Source organism: Polyodon spathula, chromosome 49 (genome assembly GCF_017654505.1).
Source record: "Polyodon spathula isolate WHYD16114869_AA chromosome 49, ASM1765450v1, whole genome shotgun sequence".
In the NCBI taxonomy this organism is placed as follows: Eukaryota; Metazoa; Chordata; class Actinopteri; order Acipenseriformes; family Polyodontidae; genus Polyodon; species Polyodon spathula.
The window spans coordinates 1,722,439-1,748,896 of NC_054582.1; the positions used below are offsets into that span (position 1 = coordinate 1,722,439).

At 38.2% G+C, this 26,458-nt stretch overlaps 2 protein-coding genes across 2 annotated transcripts in view; one reads left to right on the forward strand and one right to left on the reverse strand.

Moving 5' to 3' along the window:
• Positions 1 to 10,631, reverse strand: part of ttll11 (tubulin tyrosine ligase-like family, member 11) — a 34,308-nt gene extending 23,677 nt beyond the window's left edge. Inside the window, 6 exon segments of the mRNA XM_041238562.1 lie at positions 239 to 334; positions 1,528 to 2,103; positions 6,825 to 6,958; positions 7,799 to 7,898; positions 9,617 to 10,134; positions 10,137 to 10,631. Of these exon segments, the coding sequence (XP_041094496.1) occupies positions 239 to 334; positions 1,528 to 2,103; positions 6,825 to 6,958; positions 7,799 to 7,898; positions 9,617 to 10,134; positions 10,137 to 10,158 (1,446 nt within the window). The 5' untranslated portion in view covers positions 10,159 to 10,631.
• A 3,441-nt stretch (positions 10,632 to 14,072) lies between these two features.
• si:dkey-34e4.1 (carboxyl-terminal PDZ ligand of neuronal nitric oxide synthase protein) overlaps positions 14,073 to 26,458 on the forward strand; it is a 39,477-nt gene continuing 27,091 nt past the window's right edge. Inside the window, exons 1-2 of the mRNA XM_041238563.1 lie at positions 14,073 to 14,722; positions 16,977 to 17,048. Coding sequence (XP_041094497.1) covers positions 14,594 to 14,722; positions 16,977 to 17,048 — 201 coding nt within the window. The 5' untranslated portion in view covers positions 14,073 to 14,593. The remainder of the gene's footprint in view (positions 14,723 to 16,976; positions 17,049 to 26,458) is intronic.

Genomic DNA, 26,458 nt, shown 5'->3' on the forward strand with positions numbered 1-26,458 from the left:
TAAAACAGCTTAAACTGCAATGGGAGCCCATTTTACTGTCCCTGCTGCTTCACTTAGACTTAACCCTTTTGATTCAGTGAATTCAGACCAATCTGCAATTTCAGCTGTACTGCATGCGAATCTGCAACTTCAGCTGTACCGCACGCATCATCTTTGCCTAATATACAGAAATGCAGTCTGGATATTAAAATGAAAATGGCCATTATTCATGAATTGAAAACAGGTGCAGCTGTCTCACCTCTTGCTCGTGTTCAATTCTCATGCTTGGATTGGCATTGACTTCCAGTAACACAGGCTTCAAGTTCTTCATTAAGAGGATGTCAAACCCTAATATCTGTACAACACAACAAACAGATATATATATATATATATATATATATATATATATATATATATATATATATATATATATATATATATATATATATATATATATATATATATATATAGATATATATATATATATATATATATTTAGAAATTCGGCCCATCAAGGCTGGTCTTTTTTTTCCTAGCACACCATTTGCCCCATCTAATGGAATCTAATTCCATAAGGCAAAATATAATTGTTTTTTAATGTTCCTGGTGAATTAGTTGCTACTGCTTCACTTAGCCAAATGCAAACTATTCCGTGCATTTATAACTATCTTCCTATAAAAAAAGCTTCCTGTTCTAAATGCTTACTTAGCTTCCATTTTTTCTATCCCGTCCTACCCTCTGTGCTAAGTAGTTTGCAGCTATGTTGCTAATACAAGCAACACAAATACAGTATATATACAGCTCTACTGTGTAAACAGTGACAGTATAAAATCATTCTCTTCTTTGCAGTGATGGACAGACTATAGCAAATTAAAACAAAGCCTGCAGCTGTTGTCTTTTGATGGTATGATGTTCCTATTGGGAACAACAGCAACTTCACCTACCCTTTCTTACATCTTAAACCAGCCGAGTCTTCAATGATTCATCTTCCAAAAGAGTGTTTCACACAGTGTACTGGGTTCTGACTCAAAGCCTATTTATACTTTCTTGGATATTATAGTTTTAGGCTGCCCTGGAAAACTATATTGATAAGGTATTCCGAGCACTATAGAAAGTAAAAATCCAATTAACATGTGGAACATGTTGTAATTAGTATCTGACTCAATTTTATTAAAGTTTAAAAAGTCAATAGCCTTTACTGAGCCAGAACTAATCTCTACTACAGCTAGTCGAAACTGTTATGTCATCCATTGCTTTCAAAACACTCAATAAAGCTGCATTTAGGAATACTAAAAGAAACTTAGATTACATTTTTCAGCACCTTCAATGTTTTGAAAAAAACTGTAATTGAATCCAAGTTCCTTTCAGTATTACTAAGAACTGAGATGGACAACTAAAGACACTAAATAATGGATTTCAAGATTAAATACAGTATCTATTTGTTTCTTGCGTGTAGAATGTCGTTTTTATAAGTAATTTTGTACAGGTTTTACGTAAATGCTATGCAAGCAAAAAAAAAAATGGTCATGGTTTTATTACCAAACTTACCTGGAAGCATGTTGGCCCTGGCTTTCCAGCTGGGATATCAGCCTGATAATAGACTTTTAGCTCTGGTGCCAGTGCTATAACAGTTTTGATAACCAGGGAAATAATATCTGACCACACCTTCTTGATGTCAATGCCTTTGGAAGACAGCCTGTACAGAATACTGGAGAAAGTTCTCTTGCTCCCTGTGTTCATGCTGTCAGAATGAATGAAGTTACCGCTATGGATATTCAGAGAGTAGTTTGTCAAGTGCATGAAAACTTGGTGCAGATTTTTCTGGCTAGGCTCCTGATAGGGCTCTGTGCAAAACCGAGAAAGCCCCTCTCTTGCTATATAGATCTCCAGAGGCTCCAGGGACTTCACCAAGACATACAATCGGATGTCAAACTTGAGCTTGTCTATGAGTAGAGGCTTTACAATGTACTCCTGGATTACTGCAGGCTTGTTGTGGGCGCTTCCCAACATTCGGAAATCATTGGGGTCTTTAATGAGGTAGATTCCATCCCCTTGAGATCCCCCGTCAGGTTTAACAATGAAAGTAGGCTTCCAAGAGGAGTCATTCTCTTTGGCCATGCGTACCTATGTTGCAAAATGAAGGTTGAATTAGTTAATGCTGCATTACCTGCTTTATGCTTTCTGTGTAAGCTTTGATTAAATCTGTTCTTAACATACTGATAACATTTACAGATGAAAACATACATGCTTGGTACAATATTTAATAATAAAAAAACAAAGAACAGGGATCAAACAACTGTACAGCATGCAGCTCATGTTACACCATGGTATTTTTATTTCCCAGCATATGGTGCCACTACACCAAAACACAGTATAACGTATCTATTCACGAGTATCAAGATAGTATTGGAATACCACAACAAAATGGTAATCATCCAGTACAAAGAATCATTAAAAGATGCCCAGAAAGCATTATCGGAGCCCAAAGTAATTTTCCCATTTTAATGTTTTCACATTTTCTTTTCTTTTATGAAAGCTATTATGTTTCTTTGTTTGTAATAAAGATGGGAAACAGATTGCAGAGTTATAGACTCACACTATTCAAAAGAGACCAATGCACAATTAAAATCTTGTGTAGTCATACTATTGGTGTAAACCCTGGATGACAGTCTGTTCCTTAAAATAGAAATGTTATATATATATTATAGTTTTGAGCTAGCCTTTATCAGTGTGCATGACAGAAACAGGAATATAATTAATCTGCCAATTTGTCATAGCACTGCAATTAAAATGAACATCCCAGAATCCGAGAGAGAGAGAGAGACAAACACACACACAGTATATAACAAAAAGAAATGGTAACTGGGTAACTGGCAACAGAGAAAAACATATTGTGGCTGCCATCTGTGATCTTCTACAGAAAACAAATAAGATGCAGATACAAGGTTTATAAATGGAAGATCTGTTTAAAAAGAGAACCATTTGACTGTCACAAATACATGGATTTAAAAAAGCAGAGGCCTATTAGAGAATTCTAGCAGCTGGGCAATGATACAATCAATGTAACTGATCTCAACCACGTAGTGTGGTCCAGTCATTAAAGTCCAAGGCTTGTAACCAGAAGTTCACCATTCAAATCCCACTTCTGCCACTGACTGTGTGACCACTTAACCTCCTCGTGCTCCATCCTGCAGATGTTAAATCAATGTCCTATTGTAAGTGACTCTGCATATAATGTACAGTTCACAGCCTACCTCTGTAAAGTGCTTTGTGATGGTGGTCCACTATGAAAGGATATATAAAAATAAAGAAATTACATTATATTATTATGTAAACAGTGGCGAATCTCAGCATCATCCCTGTTTTAAAATATTTTAAAAAAGACAAAAACTCACTAAAGAGATGAGCACGATCTATTAAAGTTGGTTCTTCATAAACGTGGAATCCAATTTTAAATGGTCTATGCTTACCATAAACAGTATTTAGATCCACACTTTAGACCAATTGAACAGTCACTGGCCACTGATTTAACTCTCAGATATTATTACCAGCCAGATATTCTGAATAAATGAACAAGTAACTCAATAGCAGGGCTCTCTTTAGCTAAAGTGGCACATTCTTCTCTGCATTTTCTCTTGGGCTATAATCTTTTCATTTAAAAGAAAAAATGATACTGCTGCTAATCAGTATGGGACTGACTGAAGATAATGGCTCTACATTTAATAGCACTAACAGAATCAAACAATTTTAATGTTAAAAAAAAAAAAAAAAAAAAAAACTTCTCAGAACAAACATGGACTGGATCCTTTATTCCACAATGAGAAGTTGTTTCTTGTTAGTTTGATAGCATTCTAATAGTTTTATTCTTGTCCGAAATTTGCCTTGACCCTTACTCTAAAATAGGACCCTTCAGAGAGGGGTGCAGACTTCTGCACTGAATTTCCTAGCAAAGGAATTGTGAATAAGAAAAATCAGGATTTGAAATCCATAGATCCTCATGCGACAAAACTATTGAATATTATTGTATTTGAATAAATATGTCTGTATTTTTTATTTATTTTTTTAACTAATTGTCACATCTGCACAGTTTTCTGAAAGATGAAACTTTCCTGCCTTAAAAAAAATAAAATTAAAAAATGATTGAATGCTCTACACCTGGCTGAGGGGGATTTTCAGACACCGAATACCTGAAATGTTAATGGGTTTGTGGATGCCCATCCATTTGGAACAGAGCTGAGCTCAGACTCTTTCAGAAAGTCAGCGTTATGGAATTTAAGGACTAGTTCAGAACCTGCAGGGCGAGAGTCAGTTTCTTTAGAAGATGACTAAAAATGAAAGATGAGCCCTGACGACTGCGTAACCAATCAATCGATCTGATCAGGAAAGCGGTGGATGAGCCAGGGTTTGCTCCTGGAGGACTTGAAAAATCCAATTTGTCAAGGGTCATCGAGAGGCAGGACAGTGAGAATTCTGAAAGTATTACAGACTGCAGGTTGAAAGGCATTTTAACCTTGCATATTGTCTTTTGGGGATTCATCAAACCTCGTATAAGACTGATTTCTGGTTACCAAGGCCTCTTCTTTTGCTCTATACAAACACGTAATGTCCCCAAGGAGGTACTGACAGAATTTGTCTGCAGTATATATCACTTAGCACTATTCTATTTTCCCACACCTATCAGTAAACCTGTTACCATGCAGTATGTGGATATATACGTTATATATTGACATCATCGCCACCTGCTGTACAATCAAGGTATTACAGGTGAATGTAAGAAATCCGGGGCAGGCCTGAGGAACACTGGCTGGCTAGTGTGTAGAAGTGCTAAATAGGCCTCTCAATGTAATACATTAACATTTAGATAATCACAGGCCTGGACACAAGCCGGAGTCTGACTTTCAGTAAATAATAACTTTAAAAAAGAAATAAGCTGGAACTGGATCCAAATTCAAACCAACTGCATCGTAAAAGTTGTTTTTCATCTCTTTGCTGCCATCTAGAGTACAGCAACCACTTGGTACCCATCCCATTATGATGACGTATGGGAAGTAGCAGACAGTTGCTCATTGCATACAGTATGATTATTGGTGCAGGGGCTAAGCATCTAGGAAAATTAATTTAGCTTTTAACCTGGCAATATTCCATATCAACCAAGCCTTCATGTGTCAGATTTTAATGAGAGCATTAGTGGTAATTACTGTCCATTAAACCAGAAGACTGATACACCTGGGATCTATAACATAAGTAAGCTGCGTTACTACAAAAATGAGTAATTATACAAATGCTGCCAATAGATTTGTATTATTGTAATTATTTGTACAGTATATTGGTATTTATTATAATAACCAAGTCACCCCACGACTCGGAAGAGCTTTGAGTAGGCTAGCCTTTCCATTGCCAAAATAAGAATGGAGACTTTATTTAAAAGTCTAACAGTGACTCAAGTTCCACCCAGATTTGAATTACCCAGCAGAGAGCAGAATCTGTCACACACTTTCATAAAGGGAGGCTTATCAAACATTTGGCACAAAACGGCTTGAATGATTAAATTCTGCTACATTCTGCTGTACACTCTCCAATATGAGTCTGATATGAAGTGACACGGTAGTTACAGGAAGAGCTCATCTTATTAGGCAGTCATGATTCAGAATATAATGGCATACAGCTGCTGCAGGCTCTTGTTTACTGTTTAAACCTGCTGAAGGTTTGATAGACTAAAGCAGCATTTCACATGAACCTTCGAGACCTCAGTGCAAGAAAGAGAGAAGATGCCTGTTCGGTCTGTGGCTGGAAGCCAATGTTTAAGCTTGTGCATCTCTTGTGGGGTGGAGAGACAGATGTCTGAAAGGGATTGTGTAGAGGGTTGCCTGACATTACATTTCACTGCTGCTGCGGCTACTTTTTTCCATGGTACCTCTTTCACAGGAGTATTAACAGCGTGTGGAAAAATGAAAAGCTCTACTATACAGCAAGTACAAACTGTGAGCAAGGTCGAGTTCTTATTAATAATTTAATGTTTCATTTTTCTTACGTGTGGAACATTCAATCCTATGATTCTTTACTATGACTTTCACTTTTTTTTTGTTTAAATCAAAGGACTGCAACTGTGGTACCAGAAAATGTAACGAACTGTGCGGGAATGTTCCAGTATGAAATTATTTTTCATTTGTACAGAACATAATTTTAAGTATGTTATTCAGTGGTTTTTAATCAGTAGAAGGAGAATCTAAAACATATGCTTTTTGCTCCATCTTGTGGTTCATCTGATGTTTTCTGAAATAGCTAGCTACAACAGTAACATTATTGTTGCTGACAAGTGCATGTAACACGCTGCCATCTGCTGGCAGTACAAGAAACTGATTTAACAGTGAACTCAATACCATGCAATGTCCTGCTAACCTACACAAGTCCCTCTGGCTAAAACAACAGTCAACAAATTAACATGTTTAAATGTAGGCAGAACATTTTACTCTCCATCACCCATTGTGATCAAAAGAACAATAAGTATGCTTGATTAATATATGTTTGATTACAAGGTCCTGTTACACTGTGAGGTCCTGCAGTTTCTATTAATTAGCTATGCATTAACTCAGGGTTTTCGAACAAAGGGCTCTTAAGTCATGTTTGTCTCACTGAGTCCCCCAGTATGACTCTTTTGATTTAGTAGCAGGGTATCCCTTTCAGGGCTCTTAATGAGTTTGATTGGCAGTCATCAGGAGGGAGTCAAGATGCAGCAAAACCATTGTTGCTGTATGTTTAAACATGGAGTATGTTTAATGAGTAATGCTGAGGCTAATCAACTAAATAGCAGACTGAATAGTCAATAACAAAATAACTACAGGTACCTCGGCTGCAAAAAGCTGGAATTCTTCTGGCAGGATCCAGGAACGGGGGTAGAAATTGTATTCTTCAGGGAAGAGCTCATGCATTGTGCGCACTGCTCGACTCAGATTTATTTTACGCACCATCTCCATCATGCCTACAAGTTAGTTAAAAAAAACATGTTAACTTTACTCCATCTCTTCTAGTAACACAGCTTCAAACATAGAAGTTACTAAAATGCTGATCTGCAGTAAGAAAATGACTCAGTCGAGGCAATGTGAACAAGGTACTTACTGAAAGGTACAACAGACTCCCTCAAGACAGCCTTCAGCAAGCAAATTCAGCTCTCATTTTAAAACATTTTTAAAATTATTCAAATTCCAGACAAGTATTTGCGTTCATCACACAACTGCTATAATGAACAGTAATAAAGCATAAACAAATAAAGACATACAGTACAAAAACAGAAGAGCAATCTAAATTCATATACATGCACATGTGCAGCAGCATTGATCTTTGACTTTTAAGAGTGGAATTTTCTTGGCAGCACTACTGCATAGCCCGTAGAATGTTGTAAACACTACATTCATTTTAACAGCAAGATCATTATCAATATTGGCGACTGCTTTTCTAAGTGAGTGCAAAGACCTCACGGACTTTAATAATGAAAGTGTTATTTCTTTCAATTCACCTCCATTAGTTTTCTGATCTGCGCTGGGGATTCCACAGGGAGTGTTGCTATGGCGCTCCCATGAGAAGGGGGGCCAAATTGTGAGAGACTGAGTCGCCACGCCACGCTGCAGGGGCCCCTACTGGCCAGGCCCCCAGTGACCTGGCATTTATCCTTCAGGGGCTGGCAGCTCACTGATATCAACTGTCAACCTTCCAGGGTGTTAAAAAGCGATTGGCTTGGTGATGGAATCGGAAAACACCCATTGACCTTTAGTTGTAGGTCGTGGGGAGGGACTCCGGTAAGGGAACATAACTGTATATTTACCTGGGAACTTGTTGACTTGACCTGAGAAGATATTTTCATTGTCATGAAATGACACTCCATGCCAGTAAATGTCACAAGGCAGACGACGGCCCGCGGGAAACTAGGAGAAAAGGAGATACAATGAATTAAAGAAGATAAATGCAAATAGTTTTCAAGTATGCAGGACATAAAGAGTACTGAAGGAAAACAAACTTACCATTTACACTTATAACTGCACAATGATTCTACATTCTGCAATTTCTACTGAGTGATTCAAATGCGAGGATGGTGGCATCGACAACTCGTATTTTAGGACAAGATGTGACACTTTAGATAACCACGTTTTTACTGCTGAACCTTGCAATGATAGGGAAAGCTATTGCTTAAGCAATGTTTAAAAGCGCTATATTAGTTGACAGTCAAAGCTTCGTGGCAAACCAGGGTACTGTAAAGCTGTAAAGAACACTCTATGGTAGTGACAATACTTAAGGACACTGATTTGAAATCAGATTAGACACCCGCTGTGCCTTCTAATGAGTACAACAGCTGACTTTGGCAGTCAAGGATTTGTAAACCGCAAAAAAGTTACAAAAGCCAGCAAGGCCAAGACAATAAACTATGAAACCTTTTCTTAAGGACCCACTATGGGTGATTTAGATGAAAGCTTCTTTAGTCTTTACAGTAATACCACTTATTATATCGGAGATATTCTGTGGCTTAGAACTGGTATTGCAACACATCATTTCCAAGGCTAGAAGGTTGTTTTTTTTGCTTTTCAAAAGACACATTACAAACCAATGCATGCACATAGAGGGTCAGCCTATGCATATGCGCATATATATATATATATATATATATATATATATATATATATATATATATATGATATATATATATATATATATATATATATATATATATATATATATATATGTATATATATATATATATATATATATATATATATATATATATATATATATATATATATATATATATATATATAATATATATATATATAATATCACACGTGCAATTTTAAAATATATGAAGATCCTAGGAGTGTATGATATGTCTAACACATAGTGTGTAACAAACATTTATTAGTATAATAATAAATTTTAAAATATATAGCGGAATAAGTGCCGTCACAGTGGTAGTGTTCGTCACAGATACAGAGACTAGGGTGTGTGAACTATGCATCAGCTGCAGATGACAAAGTAAAAAACACATTTGAGTTCTTTATTTTTTTTACTCAGCATACCCACAAAATTAAACCTGGAGAAGGTCTTCACTCCTCTTATTCTTGGATCTTTTTTAAAAAAAAAAAATCTTTAAAAACTTGATACCACCAAAAATGTATGAATTAAAGCAACATAACTTGTAACAGGTCTTCTGGCAGATCTCCTAAGGGCAATACAGCATTCTGTTCCTTAATACTGCAGGTTCAAGAGTATTAAAAGGTAATGACTAAGTGCAGCAATCGTTCTAATTATAGTTTAAACACAAAGTCACTGTAACTGAATGCGTGTGTGGTCAAAGGGGCTGGATCACCTTTCAGGGTAAAAATGGTAGGGTTTCACATGACAGGCACATTTAGACCAAGCTTGATAAGTGTGTAGAAATCTACTGTATTGCGGTTTGGTTGCTTAGTGAAGCCGCTGCCGCTGTGTCCTCCCCCCTTTCTGTGGGGGTGTCAGTTATGTTCTTGGAAAGTTATGTAATTTTAAAATATAAAAATATAGGGGGGGGGGGGGGTTGTACAAAATAAAAAAAGACGAAAAATTGTATCAAAAACTGAAGACGTTTTATATAACACCACACTGGTAGAAAAGGTACCTCTTTCCACTTTAGCTGTTTGATGCTTGTCTTTAACGCTTCCAGCGATGTCTTCGCTTTGGAGCTGTCCACGGTGACCGACTTCCTCTTCTTTCTCTGTACTTTATTCCCATCTTCTTTCCCGTGTTGGCCTTTGCTCTTCTCGGCTTTCCCTTGCAAAACCTTCTCGCTCAGTTTAATTTCCAACGCGGTCTCGTCGCTGCTCGGATTCTGCAGCCGCTCTGCGGTGCTTGTACTTGTGTTCTCCATCTTTCCTTGCGGATTCACAGACGCTACAGCCTGAGTGTCGTCTTTCGCAGATTTACTAGTACTTGTCCGCCCAGGATCCAACGGTTTGCCCCTGCTTTTGCTCCTGGTCTTGCGATTAGGCCTGTCATTTCTGCTTTTTAGATCCTGGGCGACAGATGATGATGATGATGATGATGTCGATGAAGACAGAGATAGCTCCAGTCCTGCCGCAACTTCTACATCCTTTCCGGTTTCTTCGCCGGTGGTTTTTATTTCTTCCAGCTGTACTTGACTTGCACATAATGGTCGCTCATTCTTAAAAAAAAAAAAACACTATGTCTTTGAATACCGTACAGTTCTTACTGAAATATTTTGGACAAACATAATCTTAAACTAAACACGCACCACTGTGAAGTTGTGTCCCTTGCCGTCACTCGGCTACTTAAAGTTGTCTTTCTTTGTTACGTTATGCATTTTTATTTTGCCCACAAACATGCTATTTTGCTCCAAATCAATTACACGACGTCTTTTTGCATTTAACAATAATACGACCTAAACAACTCATATTTACAATTGCAACTGGTACGACTACGGCGACAGCTACGTTGCTACTTTTTCAATATTTTATTATTAGGCTATTTGCTTAGTTAAACAAGTATTTTACTTGCAAATACCAGCAGCTTTCTTTTAAAATATAATAACTGTCAACTTTATGTACAGAAACGCATTCAGCTGTTCGGGAGTAGCTCTTGCCCACACCCTGTCAAATCTCCTGTTTCAGAAAGCATTGTTTTGGTCCCGTTGACAACGCAACCCTACGGAAGCCCCCAAGGCACAGAACTGTAAAGTAGACACAGTAGCACAAGATGGCCAGTGGGCGGCGCTTGTAGCTCGGGTAAATCCCTTGTGCACTGCGTGCAGTCTTCAAGTTCTTTTAAATTGTATTGCATTACTTTGCAGGATGTCGTTAATTTTAATAAGGAAACGCTAGACTTCTGTAATTACGTAATGAAGAGGCTGGTATAACTCCTTTTGTGGCTTAGATTTGAAGTTGAATCAGGCACAAAATAATTGAGTTTGGTCGATTCAGCTAAGCTCCCAGTGGCCATTACTCCACGTCACAAAAGCTTCACACAGTTCAGCACCATTGTGAGTCTCAGCTTGAGAAAAGCCCAGAACAAACTGACAGGGTTGGAGTATGTTTGCAGAGCTGTGAAGGGAAAGCTTGCAGGGCCAGTGTCTCTCGTCCTGTTCATTAGCAATAAAATCGACAATATTAACACCTACATTCCAGTTGTGACCCGCTAAATTATTTATTAGGGAGAGTGTGTCATATCTATCATTTATGGGGGTGGCTATAATGGTAAACATATGCTCAGAGCCTCACACTGAACATTGTTAAATGTGGTAAAAGTTCAAACGTTTCTAGATCATCCTCAGTGCCAACAGGCGAAGAACACCCACACATTTAAACCATGATCCACTTCATTAGGATAATGCTAAACATGTGCAAAAGGTGCATGCATGTCCGTGTTCAATTCATTAAAAACTAGTTGTACTGGGACCAGCATGGTACATAAATACATTCTCATTAAGATAACTGAATTCATCAGCCAATCAATGGAAATACATATAATATCACAAGTTCTTACAGAAAACATGGCAATCCAAGTTCTTCTTCCCTTAAAAAAAATAAAATAAATAAACAGCCCAGAACAGTCATTCCAGGTTATATAGGACAACATAAGGTTTTCTTAAAGTCTTAAAAGGTCTGTATGGCTAAAAATAGAAACCATATTTCTGCATTTCAGTAGTTCACCTTTAGATGGCATCATATCATCTTTTGGAGAGGGGTATTATAGGCAATGAAACAAAAGTATAGATCTGCTATTTGCTGTGTGCAGTTTTGAAAGACGCACATGTTAAAGTAGACATGCATTTACAGTATAAGATATCTGGTACCATACTAGGTTAAAGAAAGCTATCAGTTTTGATGCCTTACTTACAGGTCATCTCTAAACCTGCACTTCCTAGGTCATTTAAGCTGGAGGGTAAAATATTCTCCAAACCTTCCAAAGCCTTCATCAAACAACTGCTTCGACTGAGATCATGTGCAGAAGTACAAGTACAACCTGAAATCAGGGGATAGAAACTGAGAGCTTTCTTTAGCCTAGCGCTGTACCATCTAAAAAGCTTAGAATGTTTGAGCTGCCGAATACTGTTACTGTGGAAAAAAATAATCTTGAAATGAGAAATACTGACCGACGCTAATGTAGTGAGTTAACTATTCAGTTTGAATCCTTTCATGCATGGCGACCTCATACGATTACAAACGAAGTGGGTTTGGAGTGAATATGTAAAGCATGTGACTCGTTGAAGTCATTTTTCACGCAAGCTGATTTTATAGACCTGTTGGACTCTGCAAAGCTTGTTGAATATTTGTGCGGCCACAGAAAAATGCCTCACTTAGTAATTTTTTTCCCCTAAACATTCAGAAGTAAATATTTTTCAAAATGCTGAATACGTGGAATTTAAGTCGCCTACGATAACACATACACGAATAACTCCCAGATGTCTTCCCTGCTTAGATTTAGCAGAAGCAAGAAACATTTTAAGCTACTTTTTTTTTTTTTATTTAGTTTTTGTTTCATGAATAATGCAGCTAATGAAGTTATCAAGCTAGAAATAAACTACAGGCATTCATTTAGAGGCGTGTAAGTAGTCTTGTTTCTCATTTAGAATAAGTAATGCCTTTCAGAAAATACGCTGCTGACAAGTCAACATTAGAACAACCCGCTCTGCTGCTATGTTTAAAATGTTTGTTTTTTTATGTATTTATTTGTTTTAATATGCTAACATTTTAAGTTGGCCTACCTTGTCAAAGTAAGGCAGGAGGTAGGCGGGGCAACATTGTTTCCTACAATACATTGCTTGTTTTACATTTAGATTTCTTATTATGTCAAGAAAATGTATTTGTGAAGAAGAAACTAGTGACTAGTGATGGCTGCAGAGGTGTGTGACAACTAAATTCAAAATACTCAATAACTAGAGCCCCAATGCGTGTGATGAGCATGCTATGCCCAGTGTTTATGGACACTTGTAAAACTGCTGATGTATCTATGCACTATTTATTAGGAAAACATCTAATACAGTTTCCTCACACTATATATTTTTCATGGTAAATTGCCTATATATAAAGACCATGGTATATATTTATTCTTAAGTGCGAATCTCTGGCAAATTGCCCCTCCATACTAAATGTATTACATGAGCAATTTGCCCACAGTGGACTGTACTTTATATCTGATGTTGGGTTCTATACTTTGCGAAATCACTTTTTTATTGTATAGGGCTTTCGATACAGCACTGCTGGCATGGCTTATTATAGAGTCTCTAGTGGAGAGTCAAGCAGCTTCATCATCCCATACATCACAAACAGCTTCACTGAAACAACGTTTCATAATGCCTTGATTTGACCGAGTAGGAGAATTCCATTTTGATTTAGCATCTGCACAAATCCTGCAGGAAATAGATCAAATCAAATATTTTTTTTTTAAAACGCAGCCAATGCATTTTGTAGGATTATAATAGCGAGTTTCATTCTCACCAAGTACATTTCATTGATTTTTTTTTTTTTTTTTTTCTGAATAGAAAGGGTGTGCCCTGTATTGGGCCAAGTCTATTTACACAACTCCTATAAAGACTCCTAATATTGTTCCATTGTATTACGCTAATCCAACACCAAGCCCTGATCTTATAAAAGGGAAACCAAGAAAATGTTTTTAACAATTGCATCTACAGTTTAAATAGCTTTTTTTTTCTAATCTATGTAGGTCAACGGTGTAACGGTAGCATCACGTGCGTCAAGTATGGCAATACAAGTATACATACACGTACTGTACTATTTAAACTATGTAACCATAATGTTACTTAATAGTTTTAACATCACCAGGAAACAATGTAAGTCTAATCAGTTTATAAATAAAAGCACTGATTGAGAACGGTTGACTAGAGCTGTAAACTGCTGTGCGGTTTGGTTCTGAAAAACCACGTTCCAAACAGTAAAACCTGTTTCAGACTCAGAAAGTTTTGCCTTGTTTTACGATTCACTTGTCTGCGCTGCAAGCCTGTTGTCTCGGCGGCACCACAGCACTGTTGTACTATCAACCTGCAGTAAAAATCAGTGATCCTGAAAGAGTCTGTGTGTCTGTTTCGAACACGTGATCCAACTTCGCTCCAATGGGAAAAGCCGCTGGCTCCGACAATAAATGATCTGTGTGTGATCTTACTCAGGAACACGCCAAACCTCTCTCAATACAGAAGAGGGGTCGTGTTTGCCAATCTGAAAAGGGGATACAATTTATTTTTATTTTTTTACTCAGCTCTGATACGTTGTTCATTGTTCATTCTTTGGACTTGTAAACATAATTGCGCGAATTTAGTTTTTTTGCGATTAGAAGCAGCAAGTTGTACAAAACGGACATGCTTGTTGGTGAATCAGAAGAAAAAAAAAGGCGCCCAAATCTATCTTTTGTGGTGGTGTATGCATGGATCCTGGCTCTGTGCTGGAACTAGATCGTATGGCAATGGGCACACACGCGTTAAACATGTTTCCGATGATCAGTACTTTTATTGCACCAGGGAGTCGAGGATAAGAACGTGTTCGTTTTGGCTACTGTGATACGTTCATTACTGTTTGTTTTTAACTGGTACTGCCACTGGCGATGTTCTGAGTTCGGTTCCGATTGAATGATAACAGCTAGAACTGAAACAATGCCGGTTCTGAATAGATACAACCTGGTGGACGACGCTGGTGACTCGAGAGTTCCTTTGCATAACGAGGAAGCTTACCAACATGGGATCAATTTTCAGGCTAAGGTGAGATTTATATACCTTGTTTTCCGCACCGGCACTTTTTGAGTTGTTAATAAATATTATTTTGTTTATATTTGAATCAATAGTAGTGGGAAACGAACATAATTTGCTTGGCACTGCCCACAGGTAGACAGACTATAGCCTGATTCGTCACTGCATACATACAGGGGGTGTACGGGAGTTTTTTTTTTTTTTTTTTTTAGTTTTTTTTTTTGTTTGTTTTTTTGTTTTTTGTGGGAATAACAACCCTGGAACGAAGGTATTGATGTTTGACAATATTGGCAAGACAAATACATTGTATCAGTTTTCACTCGGAGTAGTTGATGTGAACGTGACACTGTTTTTATTGCTGTTATAAATGGTTCTGTTTCTAGCGATAAACAGAAAGAAAAAAGATTGTAACAAAATGACAAATTAAGCACACTGGATGTGGAATTAGGGTAAAGTGCGATGTTAATAGCGGGGAGTATGTCATTCTGTCTAGTCAATCTGATGGAAAAATGTCTCATGTATCGCCATGCGATCCCAGATGGAGCAACATCATTAGCTTTACTATCATTTGTTATTGATTACGTTACCTTTGTGTGCTGCTATACTCTGCGGTTTCTTTATACGGTTCTGTAGTAGACCTGCGACAATACAGTAAAGTAAATTTTGGTTTTGACTGATTGCTTAATTGGTGCATTTCAGACATAAATGGATGTGGCCAAAGAAACTGAAAAGGGGCTTTCAGGTTACGTGCTTGTGGAAACATTGAAATAAAGAAAATACGCTTTGCCACGAACAGATTACAGAGAGTTGCGTGGTTTGTGTATTTTTGTTTCCTGTGCAATAAATTCAAGATATCATGTAAATCTGCTACATTTATAGCCACTGGATGGAAACTGTAATTCCTATATCACGCATGCTGGGTTTACAGTGCCATACTAGGATTGCATGCTAAGGATATAAATCAAGAGGTTTTGTGCATGTGCCATTCTGCTCTGGGGGGAAAAAACCGCCAAACACTGTCAATGGGGCATAGAACAACCATGAGACGCCAGTGTGACAAGTATACCCTCCAAAGTTGCCCACAGAGCCATCATTTTTGAGTCTGTTCTATAACTAACATCAGCCAATTATGCAGTCTTGGATACAATCACACTGCCTGCCTTTAGCCCTCTATTAAAGACTGTCGTTTGCCCATTTACACAACTCCCAGTTTATGAAAGATTTTTTTGTTTGTATGACTATCAGGAATCATTTAAGGGGGCATGCCTGGTAAGCCTTGTAAACAGCCATTCAATTACTTTTTTGTCTCGGTTGATGTAGTGGGTGAGACGTGGAGGTGAAGGGTTTCCAGTCTCATTTCACCTCTGCTAAGGAGCTCAGCCACAGGTCTTGCATGCATCTTTGCTGTTTTTTTCTGCTAGTCCCGAAACAGTGGCCAAAAATAATGCTGAAAAATCAGCACTGATGTCAGTGCTTTGTGAGTATTGTGCTTTGGGCTGTGCCAATAGAAAGTAATCCTAGTGTGAATAAATAAAGTACCATAAGAAGCAAAGAAAACAACATGCCGGTTTTTGTTTTTATAAAAATGTTTTTTTTGGAAGAGATGTTCTCTGTTGTAAACAGGGGTGGGGTCAAATCCTGCTTTTCAATTTCAATTCCCAGTTCCAGTTTCCATTCCCTTTTAATTCATTCCAACACATCATTGATCAAAATTGCAATGGGCAGTATTCTGTCAAAATAACTTCTCACAGTGGCAACAAATTACTTCAGTTGAACTCACTAGTAGTCAATTAAATTGGCTTCAAATGAATTGGAATTGATTATATAAAGGAATTGGAACTGGAATTGATTTTATAAAGGAATTAGAATTGAAATTGAAAAACAGGAATAGATCCCAACCCTGCTTGTAAAATGCTTTCAAGTTTTTGTATAAGGTGTGTATATAAGGACATCAAACTTTCCATTTTTATGGTCACTCATATCATGTCCATATAATCATTATCACGTCGGTCACATTTTCACAAAACAGCCTGTAACGTGACACAAAATGACACAAAAGTCCATATCCCATTTGAAAATCAATAGGCTCATAATTTGAGACACATTCTTTACCACCATCAACATTGCTGTTCTAACTTGAGTACATTGTCGTAAAACAAACTGAAACTTGGTAGAAAGCCAAATGGATTGGAGGTTTCTAATTGGGTCACAATTTTATAATCTGCCATTGGCCGTCATCAGTAACTCTGAACTGTTTGATTTGCAGTACGTCGGGAGCCTGCATGTGCCAAGGCCAAACAGCCGTGTGGAAATCGTGGCTTCAATGAGAAGGATCAGGGTAAGCTTGAGAAAATCATAAAGCTCTACGCTTTCATTTGATCTTTTCTATCTGGAAACATAAACATCAGAGTACTCTGTAATTCAGTTCTGTACAAGCGATGTGTTTGATCCTTGCACAGTAAGTCTTTTATTGATGCATTCCATAGGAACAGCTTTACATATTTTAGTAGTGATGTAATTTTACTATCTTCGTGTGCACTCGATATACACTGCATGGCCATTTTATTAGGACACGTCTACCCATTTGGATTAGGCATCGCCCTAGAAGGCTGAACATTGCTGTATCTTACTTACGCCTCGTTGCAGATCAAGCCCACCTGACAATGCTGCACTTGTACCCTGGCAATGGCTAATTTCAAGAGGGTAATGCACTTGACGGCCGTGCCATGATGGTGCACAAATGTTTTGAGGAGCGTCGTGGAGACTTTGGGCATCTCCCATGCCCATCTCAATCACTGGATCTCTCTGCACCAGGTTGATATTAGATACAGTTCCTAATACAGTGACCAGACAGTGCCTGTCCAGTGTTCCAATACTTCTTGTTTAGACAAAGAAACAACTGTTGTTGGCTTTGCCCGACACATTTGATTTATTTTCAGGTAAGGTACAAAGCTGTAGTTCACCTTTAATGCCAAGCATGGCACAAAACTCATAACAATTAGAAACGAGGAAGTCTGAGTAACTGGGAAATTCCAGCTGAACATGCTTGCCCTCATACCTGGGTTTGGAACTGCTGGAGGGTCAGGATCAGAAGGCCATAGGTGTGGTCAAGGTGTGTACCTGGTGATTAAAACAGGAGTCAGAGACAGTCTCCACATCATTTCAACTAGGAGCAAGAGGTCACTGAAGTTGACTCAGGGATGATGTTGTTGGAAGGCGTGAGAAGAGGAAGTCACGGCAGAGACTGGCAGTGATGCAGTAACAGGCACAGTTTACAGAAGCACAAAGCAAAATATTGCATTCACAATTATGACTAATTGAAGAAACACGACTAATAGTTCTGTACAATGCCAACAAGTGCCAGCATGACTTTGTATATCTCCAGAGATAAAATGGAATTGCACATAAACAGGCTGCAGCCTGCATTAATATTGTATTGCTTTTTTTTTTCTCTTTAATTTAAATGTACTGATTGGCCCAATACCTAAATTAACTGTTCAGAGATAGTGTTAATACATGTATATGCAAAGCCTATATATATATATATATATATATATATATATATATATATATATATATATATATATATATATATATATATATATAAATAAAACGACTATTTTTGCTTGTCCGTAACAGTATATTGTAATCTTTAAAGTCCTTGACGGAGGGCAAGAACTGAGTTTTGTGATCACAGACCTGTGTCCTAAAATAACTTTCCCTGTACAGGTACATTGTTTTTCAGGGGAGGTTGGTTTCATTTGCAGCTCATTTATGTTTCAAGTTGTATGCTTTTTTGAATGAAGCTGTTTTAATAACAATTGCAGCTGTCTATTCTACTATTCTGGGAGATGTAAAAATAGTCTGTGCCAGTTCATGCTATATAAAGGGGCTCTCTGGAGGAATGATGGTTATAGGCTCTGAGATATATGGGCGCCGCTAAGGGACCCATCTAAATGAGGCTACTAGAGCTGGCTGCATACAAAACAACTCTATGCGCTTGTTGAGATGGATTAATCACTGTGGTGCTGATTTTCCACTGGAGGCAAGTTATCCCCGTCTTACATTTTAAGTGACATGGGCAAGTTGACAACACTGGGGTAACAAAATATTGTCATATCTTTATCAGGCGTTACCATACAACATGTGCTAATGTTCATTTGGAAAGTATCCCCAATATTTAGACTCGAGAGAGACCTTTTTTTAGAAAGTAAGTTTAAAATAAAAAGATTGCCACAATTCCTTTATTATTATTATTATTATTATTATTATTATTATTATTTATGCATTTATTTACTTTAACTCTGAATGAAGCCCAGAATGCAAAGCTTCAAGTTAATTTCCTCTGCTACAGGTAATAGGACCCCACCTGTACCTTGCATACATTGTTTGCTGCCCACAGAAAATGTCTACTCGCCATGACACTGATGAATACAGTGCTGGCTCATCAATAAAGACAGACCCATGGGTGATACAATACAAGTACCTGGGGTTCTTGGGATCCCTTCGGTTCACTTTGATGTTGTCTACACAATGTTTTCCAGGTGCTGACGTGTACTGTATACACACCCTTTTTGGTATCGAGTTTCCCTCCCCATTAAAGGCTAGTCCTGAGTCAGTGTCAAACAAACATGAGCACCATTTGTAAATACAATAAAAAAAAGCTTTTATTACATGCCAGTGGGCTTTCTATGTAGATTAAAACACGTAAGCCTTAATAACCTTCTGTACATAAGAGCTTATCCGGTCAGTATCCCTGCAATGCATTCAAATGTAGGGACTACTGTTTTCCCACAGGAAAAAAACAGCCATAACTTAATTAAATTCAATCCTTAGATCTACAGTAGTTGAAATGTGAGCTGTGATTGTCGTTGGCAGTCTCATGGATATGGCATTTAGTGTATACAATAAAAGGAAGTCTGTTTTTGTGACAAAGGTCTTTCAGTGCAGGTCTTTCCTGTATAAATAATTCTTTATTAACACATCTCAGTATATTAGTGTCTTTGTCTGACGCATTTACTTACTTAAATGCTCTATGATGTCTGGTAACTACCTCTGTGATGTGTCTTCTTATTGCTTGAGTCGTGTTTTCTTTGGATCACTTTGAAAGGCATGCAGAAACCCGTCTAGATCTGTTTGCAGTGTACATTATAAATGGTGTAATGTCAAGTCACAGAGGTGTGAATTGGCTGCAGTGCATCTGAATGTGTGCCAATTTGCCTGCTAAGTGCTTTGCAGTTCTGTTGTCTGGAGGTCTGAGGGCAGATACTGGGTGAAGTGCATTTGGCCCTAAGGCAGTGGCAGGTGATAAAACGACTTGAAAAAGTTGTCAAAAAACACATTTGGTTGGGTTGATTTGTTGGTTGCTAATTATCGGGTGCAGCCCAAGTGATAAATTCCCCCATAAGGGTAGAGGTGAATTCATGAGTATGATGAGATCGAACGCCATGCAATCTTTAAATAAAGAAATCAGAACATCTTAATACATTTGTTACGAATGACCTAAAAGTAAATTGCACGCCTCTCATGAGGTCCCAGTACTTGTTGGAGAGTATAGGTGTACTGTAGATGTATCAGACTTTTCTAGGTCTGATTTCAGTGCATTATTTTGTCCAGAGAGCTGCTCTAATGTATCTCATTTTATTTGAGTCATTTCTGTGCTGCTAGAATTGTGAGTGCATTTTCCAATTTATTTTCCATTCTGGGCGAAATGAGGTGTGTAATTATTTCCTGTGACACTGGCGAGTTTGGTTTTGATGGAGGGCTGTTGCTGCTGCTGCTGTAGTATAGATTAGAAAGGGAACCCTAATGGAAGGAGTAGTACATTATCATAACCAAGTTCACCCCTTCGTTGCACAGGCCTGGTTAATCATACACTGCAGAGCTCTGTTCCCTGTCACAGGGAATTGACTTCTCTCAGTAGAATAATATTCCGTTGTACTGTATGTGGAATATACAGTATTGTTTTCTCTAAAAATGAATGCACACTTATTTCCGCTTTGGGCTTTTTGTACCTCCTTGGAACCAAACTTTTGGGGATTTACACTTTGAATCTTTTATGAGAATGTTTTCATAAAGCCTTAACTCCTGAGTTTAAGAACTATCCAAAGTCTCTTTTAGAGTAACATACAGTTTGAAAGTCAGACTGTTTTTGACGTTGCTAGCGTCTTTAGCACAAGAAGAGCAATTTCAGAAATATTTTATCAAACGTGATTTGTTTCATTAAAACAGACTTTGAAAAGAGTCCATAGTCTCTGTGGCGAAGGGAGAAACCTAGCAGGCTAGCCTAGAATGAGCTCCCATTGCAGTGAAATCACTCACTGCTCAGAGAAACCAGGGGCAGTCTAGCCTGGAATGAGCTCCCATTGCAGTAAAAATCACTGCCCTGGAGGCTGCTGATCTGTCACCAAGAATGCCAACTGGAACAATTCCATTGACAGTACTTGTACTGTGCGGTGCAAGCCGAAAAGTATCCATCTACAGCTTGCTTTAAATCTCGGAGATCCATACTGCCAGTGTGTGTGGTGAGTTTTATTGTTTGTTTAGTTAACTAGAAGAGTACCTGTTGAGACAAAAGCTTCACAGGCAGTGATGTCCTGGTACCGGGCACGAGAGATTGTTTGGCATGGACCAGTCCTCTTTGTGCATCAGCAGCAGTGGTTGGCACAGTTGTTGTGCAGTTGCCAGGAGCCGCAGTGCTGTGGGGATTACTCTTGACATTGTATCAGAAACCCATGAGAATGTCCCTGGAGTCATTACATATGATTGAAAGCTCTCTGAATCGTACAGATGCCTGGGATGTGATCGTGGAAGAATTTCGATGTAGTAGCACGATCGCTGAACCTCATACCCACAGACGTACCTGCCCCATTTTATTTGCTTTTCTTAAATGAAGAAATGAGTTATTATTAAGTGAGGGACTAACAGGTACATTCTACACTGGAAACAGGGAGTTTAACTTTCAAAGTTTTGGAAGTGTTAGAATTAGCTTCACTAGACTAGAAGGAAACTTAAGTCAACAAGGGAGCTGCCGTCAGTGTCCCTAAGTAATGCACCAATCATTGCAGGGTAACGACGTGCTTTGCAACTTGCAGTACGCTGCTTCTCTGAACCAGATCAATCTGCATGCATAGTGCTGTACTAATCAGAAGTAATTGTATAAAAGTGCATCAGTTGAAATCTGACAGCTCTGGAAACAACCGGGATGCATGGATGAGTTGTTGTTTGTCCATGTTTCTCAACAGGTATTATGAAGTGTTTGAACAATGTTGTGCTGGTGGAACTGACTGTCCTACTTGCAGTGCTTCTTTAGGGATTCCAAGTCTTCATATCCTACCAGATACCCGACATCATAGGTTATAAAGGCTTTTACAGTAAAGCCCATTTCTGTATCACTTGTGAATGATCCATTGCTTAGACACCCTTCTGTTATTCTTTTTTAAATCCAGCCTCACAAGACAGGAGTTTTTGTTATGCAGCGCATTGCACGTTGCACGACAGGAAGGTGTTTTGTACAAGAAGCTAAATCTAGTTACTGCACATAAATGAAGTAGCTTTTCACATTTAAAAAATGCTTGGGTTAATAATAATAATAATAATAATAATAATAATAATAATCTTGTGCTTGATTGTGTCCTGTACCAGTACTTGGATTTGACATTCATCTATGCTTGATCAATGTGTAACATTGCTATGTTGTGTTGAAACACACTGTTCATTTTTTCTTCACTGGTCTCTCGTCCCATTTTTTTAAAACTCAAACCCCACAGCATTCTACTTCCAGCTCAGCTATTTTTTTTATCTGATGGAGTGTCCATATGGCTGCTGTTTTAATGCTGAGAAATTTACTGAGCACATTTGAAGTTTATCACCAGGCTTCATGCTTGATAATTTATAGCCTTCTTCTTCAATTGCCAGCGCTGTCCAGACTTCTGTTCCAGCTGAGCGGCAGGTGTGCAGGTAAATGTGAAATGAATCACCAATCTGATTTGCATAAACAGGTAACCTCAGGGAGAACATGCAGTAGCTCTGCGTTTGGGGCTTCTGCTTCGTTCATTTTCGTTATTTTCCAGTAATCTTGGATGGACAGCAGTGCCATCAGCGTATGGTAGGTCAGTCAGTATGTTGTCAAGGGCTACAATTCTGTGGCTTGTGAATTCACTGTAATAATGAAAAAAAAGTATAATGTGTGTTAGTTTCTTTCAATACAAAGCAGATTACATTATATAAACACTGGTGCTTGAATGGATGCTTGTCTGTTCATTCATTTCCCGAAGGCAGGGGTTGTTTTGTTTTGCAGTAAGTGACCTTGGGACTGTGTGTCTGCCCGAACCACTCCTTTCTCACGTTCCATTTTCAAACAGGGGAGCAGCAGATCAGGCCAATCACCTATCTGGCCTTGGGGAGAATGCGTTATTCTAGTTGGTACAAGTACCGCTAAACTAACTGAAACCAAGGGCTCCCTGCTGCTGGAACTTCATGCCAGAATGCACTGAAAAAGTGATCACTTTCTTATGCCGACAATGAAGAGAGAAGTAGACACTCGGATGTCTACAAGGTTAAAATACTGAAAAAAAAAAAAACAGGTTTAAGTCTCCTGCATTTGCAATGGTTGCGTAATGGTTCATCAGTTATAATACTGCAAGAGACTATGGTAATCTGGAACGAATTGTTTAAAAATTTCAAAACCCAATAGGAAGCCTGTGATTCCAGGCAGGAACACAAAGGAGTCTTTGTTTTACTGTACTGACGGCAGATGTAGCATCCAGCCATTGCTTACATTGATTTTGGGTATACGCTGCAATGCATTGCCAAATGGTTGATGTCGCGAGTATTTGATAAGTCCAACTTTTTTTTGAAAAAAAGAAAAACTTGACAAGCTGTGAGTGTTCAGATAATAGGAGTTGGCAGATTCTTTCTCTGGGCAGTCTTGGATACCGAAGCACAGGGAGCAAAATGAGACTCGTATTACATAGAAGTTTCACACATTTTAATACAAGCTTGGTTAGCCACAGTGTGCAGGTAATAAGCTCAGGTGTGTGTTTATACCCAAAGTAAAACCGGGAATGGATTAAACTGCTATGCAATGGGTCTGTGGCCGTGCCTGAGTGCCCACTTTATCAGTCTTGTGATATCCTGTTGCATGGATGACCATTGAATTGTCCAGCTCTGTATGGCTATATTTCCTTGAGGCTAATGTCTTGATGCACATAATCTAGCACTAAGATTCCACTGTGTGTTGGAGACAATAAAATAAAGCAACACTTGCCTGAGTCCGATGTAAACGTTTTGAACGGACGACCAGCAGAGAGAGGCTCTTTGTGTTTACTGCAGGGCTCTATTCCTTTTCAATGAAAGTCCTTGCTGCTCTTTTGCTCAGTAGAAGGTGTTGTCCAGTAGAGAGCAGTGCTATCGTAACAGCAAGAGATGGGTTGATTTAAAGAATCCAGGGGCTGCGTGTCAGCTGAGATTTACTGGTGGGACCTTTCTGTTTAATTAAAAGCAGCTCCAGTCGAGGTGTCCTTCACTACTAAAATGTATGTCTTAAAGAGCAGCTTCTTCTAGGTATGAAATATCACAGGAACTTAACTTCTTGCTGTTTGGAATCACTGTATCATTTTCTGTCTCTTTAAAAAAAACAAAAGCAGCTCTGTGGCCTCTGTAGAGCTCTCAAACATGTCTTATCCCAATGTACAGCTGATACCCCCTTCATTTGTCCTGTAAGAAATCATACATTTGTTCTGCGGTATTTCCTACTGATGTCATTCTTCTATCTACTAGAGGCAGAGAGTTGTAGGGACTGTGCATTGAGAGAAAATGTGTTTGAAATCTCTATTTACGTCACAGCAGTGCTTTAAATGTCAGAGGTTTTAAAAAGCCAGCGTGATGTGATGACTGGGACAGAAAATTGACCTTTTAAGAAGGCTGAATCCCCAGGATCCAATCTTCTTTCTCTCAGGAGGGAGGAAAGGGAAAAATGTCTCTTCAGGAATCTTCCCAGATCCAGGGACCACCGCAGTGAATCAGAGGGGCCTATTCATAAAGCTTTAACTCGTGATTTTAATAAAAGAATATACTTTAACTGTTAAATGTTTTAAATAATATAGAAGCATACAACTTTACAGAAGAGGTTGAGGCATACCAAATGTTATTTAATCCATCAGTACAGTAGAGGTTTTAATAACTATTCTAAACTTCGGTATTCCCCAGGGTTTCATTGTAACAGTCGTGAATACTGTCTATTTTTCCATTTTGCACAGTGTTTTCTTGAACCAGTATAATACTGGTATGTACAGTATAACTTCCCTCTCTTAAAGCAGCCACTGTAGCTGTTACACAGAGTGACATGCTTGAGCAGGGGCTAGTTAAGTAGCTGTTCCAGACCCAGGGGAATATCAACGGCTTTTAATTTCCCTTAGTGTGAGGCTATATAGTGTGTGGCATAGATTGCAAGAGAGGGGAAGTGGTTCTGGAGTGACAATTTGTGCCATTTTAGTGTGCATAAAAAAAAAAAAAACATTCAGAAACAGTTTAGACCTACTATGTACTGGACTCACCAGACCTAAGCACAGTGTTACTGGATCCTCAGCTGATGCACTGTTGAACAACTATTATGTCATTGTAGATTAATATGTTGTAGTCCTAACTTGTTGCCTCTTGTTCATATTGTATTTTAGTAGCATAATTTGCCCTTACTGTAAACTATACTGTATTTAAATATTGCTTTTGCATTGTAACCCTGTATTGCCCTGCAGTCCTTGTAAGTCACCTTGGATAAAGCTGTGTGCCAAATAAATAACTAATTATAATAATAAGTTAACCTCTTAACCACAATGCAAAATGGAAGCTTATTGTGCGGCGTGTAACGATCCTAGCTTTATTAAATCAGAACGTTTTTTTTCAGTTTGTTTACCTTTTATGTTTTCTTATTTTCAACTATTCAAGGGCCAGATGGAATATACAGTACGATATCTGCGACACAGTATTACTGAGTGGGTAAAGTAAGTAAATGAATCAAGAAGGTTCTGGGGATATCAAGCAGCTTCCAGGCCAGAAGTTAATGGGTGAGCATAATAAACAAACTGAGATTGGATACTCCCTAAATCTCCATGGCGATGATGAATACTATTTCTAAAATGCATTCCATCTGGCTTGGGTTTACCAGAACTGCAATGTCGCATTTTTGCATTTCTATTTTAATGTTTAATTACATAGTTTTGCCATACTCTAAATTGATAGTTTTGAAGATGAAAATACACAAGCACAGCACCACATTTATGGCAGATATCTTAAAAGTGGAAACTTTAAAAATGTTTAGGATGCCTTGTTTTGCATTGTTTTTGAATTCTACCTTAATGTCAACATTATTGAAAACCCTTTGATGGTCAAACTGCTGCTCTGATGTTGCTTAAAGTGTGACTCGCCATATATTTTCATATGGATGAAATCATATCACCATGGTCTTCCTAGATGGGTAATCTGCCAGTAACCATTAAAAATATTTGTAAAGCTAATTTGAGGTAGGATATGTTACAGACAGTACCTGCAGTCTATCCATTATCACTGTAGATGAGAAACTGACTCGGAGCTCAGTTCAGTCCAGCTGTCTTGCAGTTCAGTTCAGTGTTTTGTTTCCCTTTGAATTCCGCAGAGCATCTGTACTGTAAATCTAAACCAGTTTAGAAATTCCTCTGGTGGTTGCTGTGCAGTCGTAGGGTTCAAATTGCTGACTGGTGCAACTTTTAAAAA